Genomic DNA, 5969 nt, shown 5'->3' on the forward strand with positions numbered 1-5969 from the left:
AATACATGGAAATTGAACAATGCTCTACTCAATGATAACCTGATCAAGGAAGAAATAAAGAAAGAAATTAAAGACTTCTTAGAATTTAATGAAAATGAACCCAAACTTATGGGACACAATGAAAGCTGTGCTAAGAGGAAAACCCATAGCTCTAAGTGCCTGTAGAAAGAAACAGGAGAGAACATATATCAGCAGCTTGACAGCACACCTAAAAGCTCTAGAACAAAAAGAAGCAAATACACCCAGGAGGAGTAGAAGACAGGAAATAATCAAACTCATAGCTGAAATCAACCAAGTAGAAACAAAAAAGACTATACAAAGAATCAACAGAACCAAGAGCTGGTTCTTTGAGAAAATTGACAAGATAGATAAACCCTTAGCCAGACTAACCAGAGGACACAGAGAGTCCAAATTAACAAAATCAGAAATGAAAAGGGAGACATAACAACAGACTCTGAAGAAATTAAAAAAAACCTCATCAGATCCTACTACAAAAGCCTATATTCAACAAAACTGGAGAATCTGGAGAAAATGGACAATTTTCTAGACAGGTACCAGGTACCAAAGTTAAATCAGGAACTAATAAACCATCTAAACAATCCCATAACTCCTAAAGAATTAGAAATAGTCATTAAAGGTCTCCCAACCAAAAAGAGCCCAGGTCCAGATGGGTTCAGTGCAGAATTCTATCAGACCTCCATAGAAGACCTCATACCAATACTATCCAAATTATTCCACAAAATTGAAACAGATGGAGCACTACCGAATTCCTACTATGAAGCCACAATTACTCTTATACCTAAACCACACAAAGACCCAACAAAGAAAGAGAACTTCAGACCAATTTCCCTTATGAATATCGATGCAAAAATACTCAGTAAAATTCTGGCAAACTGAATCCAAGAAAACATCAAAACAATCATCCATCAAGATCAAGTAGGCCTCATCCCAGTTATGCAGGAATGGTTTAATATACAGAAAACCATCATTATAATCCACTATATAAACAAACTGAAAGATAAAAACCACACAATCATTTCATTGGATGCTGAAAAAGCATTTGACAAAATTTAATACCCCATCATGATAAAAGTCCTGGAAAGAACAGGAATTCAAGGCCCATAACTAAACATAGTAAAAGCCATATACAGCAAACCAGTAGCTAAACTAAATGGAGAGAAACTTGAAACAATCCCACTAAAATCAGGGACTAGACAAGGCTGCCCACTCTCTCCCTACTTATTCAATATAGTTCTCGAAGTCCTAGCCAGAGCAATCAGACAAAAAAAGGAGATCTATGGGATACAGATTGGAAAAGAAGAAGTCAAAATATCACTATTTGCAGATGATATGATATTATATTTAAGTGATCCCAAAAGTTCCACCAGAGAACTACTAAAGCTGATAAACACCTTCAGCAAAGTGGCTGGGTATAAAATTAACTCAAATAAATCAGTAGCCTTCCTCTACACAAAAGAGAAACAAGCCAAGAAAGAAATTAGGGAAACAACACCCTTCATAATAGTCCCAAATAATATAAAATACTTTGGTGTGACTTTAAGCAAGCAAGTGAAAGATCTATATGATAAGAACTACAAGCCTCTGAAGAAAGACATAGAAGACGATCTTAGAAGATGGAAAGATCTCCCATGCTCATGGATTGGCAGGATTAACATAGTAAAAATAGCCATTTTACCAAAAGCCATCTACAGATTCAATGCAATCCCCATCAAAATACCAATCGAATTCTTCAGAGAATTAGATAGAACAATTTGCAAATTCATCTGGAATAACAAAAAACCCAGGATAGCTAAAACTATCCTCAACTAAAAAGACTTCAGGGGGAATCACTATCCCTGAACTCAAGCAGTATTACGGAGCAATAGTGATAAAAACTGCATGGTATTGGTACAGAGACAGACAGATAGGCCAGTGGAATAGAATTGAAGACCCAGAAATGAAACCACACACCTATGGTCACTTGATTTTTGACAAAGGAGCCAAAGCCATCCAATGGAAAAAAGATAGCATTTTCAGCAAATGGTGCTGGTTCAACTGGAGGTCAGCATGTAGAAGAGTGCAGATCGATCCATTCTTATCACCTTGTACAAAGCTTAAGGCCAAGTGGATCAAGGACCTCCACATCCAATCAGATACACTCAAACTAATAGAAGAACAAGTGGGGAAGAATCTCGAACACATGGGCACTGGAGAAAATTTCTTGAACAAAACACCAATGGCTTATGCTCTAAGATCAAGAATCGACAAATGGGATCTCATAAAAGTACAAAACTTCTGTAAGGCAAAGGAAACTGTTGTTAGGGTAAAACGGCAACCAACGGATTGGGAAAAGATCTTTACCAATCCTACAACTAACTGATAGAGGGCTTATATCCAAAATATACAAATAACTCACGAAGTTCGACTGCAGGGAGACAAATAACCCTATTCAAAAATGGAGTTCAACTGAACTGAGAATGGGACCCCTGTTGAAGGAATCTTAGAAAGGACTGAAAGAGCTTGAAGGGGCTTGAGACCCCATATGAACAACAATGCCAACCAACCAGAGCTTCCAGGGACTAAGCCACTACCCAAAGACTATACATGGACTGACCCTGGACTCCAACTACATATGTAACAATGAATAGCCTAGTAAGGGCACCAGTGGAAGGGGAAGCCCTTGGTCCTGCCAAGACTGAACCCCCAGTGAATGTGATTGTTGGTGGGAGGGCGGTAATGGGGGGGAGGATAGGAAGGGGAATACTCATAGAGAAGGGGAGGGGGAGGGGTTAGGGGGATGTTGGCCCGGAAATTGGGAAGGGGAACAATTGAAATGTAAATAAGAAATACTCAAGTTAATAAAGATGAAAAAATGGGGTTCAGAGCTAAACAAAGAATTCACAGCTGAGGAATGTCAAATGGCTGAGGAACACCTAAAGAAATGTTCAACATCTTTAGTCATAAGGGAAATGCAAATCCAAACAACCCTGAGATTCTACCTCACACCAGTCAGAATGGCTTAGATCAAAAACTCTGGGGACAGCAGTTGCTGGTGTGGATGTGGAGAAAGCCGAACACTCCTCCATTGTTGGTGGGATTGCAGATTGGTACAACCATTCTGGAAATCAGTCTGGAGTTTCCTCAGAAAATCAGACATTGCACTATCTGAGGACCCAGCTATACCTCTCTTGGGCATATACCCAAAGATGCCCCAACATATAACAAAGACACATACTCTACTATGTTCATAGCAGCCTTATTTATAGTAGCCAGAAGCTGGAAAGAACCCAAGATGACCTTCAACAGAGGAATGGATACAGAAATGTGGTACATCTACACAATGGAATATTACTCAGCTATCAAAAACAATGACTTTATGAAATTCATAGGCAAATGGATGGACCTGGAAAATATCATCCTGAGTGAGGTAATCCACTCAGAGAAAAACACACATGGTATGCACTCATTGGTAAGTGGATATTAACCCAAATGCCCAAATTACCCTAGGTGCACAGAACACATGAAACTCAAGAAGGATGACCAAAATGGCAATGCTTCACTCCTTTAAAAGGGGAACAAGAATTCACTTCAGAGGGAATAGGGAGGCAAAGTTTAGAAGAGAGGCTGAAGGAACGCCCATTCAGAGCCAGCCCCACATGTGGCCCATACATATACAGCCACCAAACTAGATAAGATGGATGAAGCAAAGAAGTGCTGGCTGACAGGAACTGTATGTATTTCTCTCCTGAGAGACACAGCCAGACTATGGCAAATACATAGGTGAATGCTGGCAGCAAACCAGTGAACTGAGAATGGGACCCCTGTTGAAATCAGAGAGAGGACTGAAAGAGCTGAAGGGGCATGAGACCCCATATGAACAACAATGCCAACCAACCAGAGTGTCTAGGGATTAAGCCACTACCCAAAGACTATACATGGACTAACCCTGGCCTCCGACTGCATAGGTAGCAATGAATAACCTAGTAAGGGCAGCAGTGGAAGGGGAAGCCCTTGGTCCGGCCAAGGCTGGATCCCCAGTGAATGGCATTGTTGTGGGGAGGGAGGTAATGGGGGGAGGATGGGGAGGGGAACACCCATATAGAAGGGGAGTGAGGGGGGTTAGAGGGGTGTTGGCCTGGAAACCGGTGAAGGGAATAACATTTGAAATGTAAATAAGAAATACCCAATTTAATAAAGATGGGAAAAAAAAGCCATTTTTAACAAGTGTTTGTTGGTTTAAAAAAGAAGGCTGAAATCGGTAACTGTTACCTTCATAGAACACCCCCCCCACAAAATCATAGAATAACTGCTAATAAATGGATGTCTAGGTGCTAAAGACATAGAATTTTGAGAGTGATGACTCTAATGACTCCTGTATGTCTCAAAATCAAAACTATGTCCTGCAGACCATTGATAGACAATTGTGGTGCTTCTATTATAGTTTGTTTATTCCTTGCTTTCTCTTAGTCTCTCTTCAAGGGTTATATTCTTCTTGCTTAACTTACCATTGATGTTTATGTTTACAAACAATTTTATGAGTCAGATGTTTCATATACATACAATATTACTCTAGTTAATTATACATACCTGAGTCCCAACATAAAAAACATGACTCAATTATATGCTTCCCTTTTCCACAATCAGTAATGGAACTATTCCACCTCAGAAAGTATGAGTTTTTTCCTCAGTCTCTTCATGGCTTTCATCATCTCCTGGTTCCTGAGGGTGTAGATCATTGGGTTCAGGACAGGAACAATTATATTTAGGGTGATTGAGATGGCTCTGTCCATGGGGAGGGCAGTGAAAGGTCTGGCGTAGACATAGATGCAGGGCACAAAGTGCAGGGTGACCACAGTGATGTGGGAGGTGCAGGTGGAGATGGCTTTTCTCTTTCCCTCTCCTGTGTGTGACCTTAGCATTGTCAAGATGATTGTGTAGGACACAAGGAGAAGAACAAACCACAGTGTCGTGATCAGGCCATTGTTTGAGATCATCAGGAGCTCGAGAACAAAGGTATCAGTGCAGGCGAGTTTGAGGACCTGTGGGACATCACAGTAAAAATTATCAACAACATTGGGTCCACAGAAAGGAAGTGGTAGCAAGAGGGAGATCTGCACAATGGAGTGGACAAAGCCTCCCACCCAGGAGGCTGCAATGAGGGCTGTGCACCGCCCTTTACTCATGATGGTCACATAGTGCAGGGGCTTGAAGATGGCCATATATCGATCAAATGCCATCACAGAGAGCGAGAAAATGTCTGCCCCACCAAGCAGATGGAAGAAAAAGATCTGAGTGAAGCAGCCATTGAAAGAGATGGTCTTTCTTCTTGAGAGAAGGTCCACTAAGACCTTTGGAACAGTAATGGAGGAGAAGCAAATGTCCAAGACAGAGAGGTTGCGAAGCAGGAAGTACATGGGAGTGTGGAGGTGGGACTCCCAGGTCACAGTGACCATGATGGTGACATTTACCAACACTGTTGCTATATAAACAATAGATAAAAAGAAAAATAACAGTAAACTCAGTTCTTGAGATTGGGTAAGGCCACAAAAAATAAATTCAGTCACCTTGGTGTGATTTCTCAGCTCCATTGAATGATATTTCCTCCTCTGTCTACACCTTGGAAGGAAATGCTAGCATTATTGAAGCAATAAAGTAAGATTTGCATCCGATAGAAAAATGCACAGGCATGTAATTGTAGCATGTTCTTCAGGGACTTGCTGTTATCTAGAAAAGCACTTGATCCTGTTTGCATCAGCTTTACTATTAGCACAAGTGTGGTTTACACTGGACCATTTGTTCTCACTTTGTACTTAGTAGGCACTTGTGAATTCTGCTACAGTTTACCTCTAGAAACTCTAGGGAGCCTTATGACAGGGTACCCAGCTTCTGGGCTTCCTCCAGCTCTGAAAATAAAAATAGTCCAATTTTACTACATTTTGCTACTATAGTTTAAAAGCCAGTGAGATGGC

The 5969-nt window shown here is 40.8% G+C and overlaps 1 protein-coding gene across 1 annotated transcript; it reads right to left on the reverse strand.

The window, feature by feature from the left end:
- Positions 1-4652: 4652 nt before the first annotated feature.
- On the reverse strand, positions 4653-5588 carry LOC116893672 (olfactory receptor 4D11-like). The gene has a single exon (XM_032895388.1). The coding sequence runs from the start codon at positions 5586-5588 to the stop codon at positions 4653-4655; it is 936 nt and encodes a 311-aa protein (XP_032751279.1).
- Between the last annotated feature and the right edge of the window lie 381 nt (positions 5589-5969).

This window comes from Rattus rattus, chromosome 2 (genome assembly GCF_011064425.1).
Source record: "Rattus rattus isolate New Zealand chromosome 2, Rrattus_CSIRO_v1, whole genome shotgun sequence".
Lineage (NCBI taxonomy): Eukaryota > Metazoa > Chordata > Mammalia > Rodentia > Muridae > Rattus > Rattus rattus.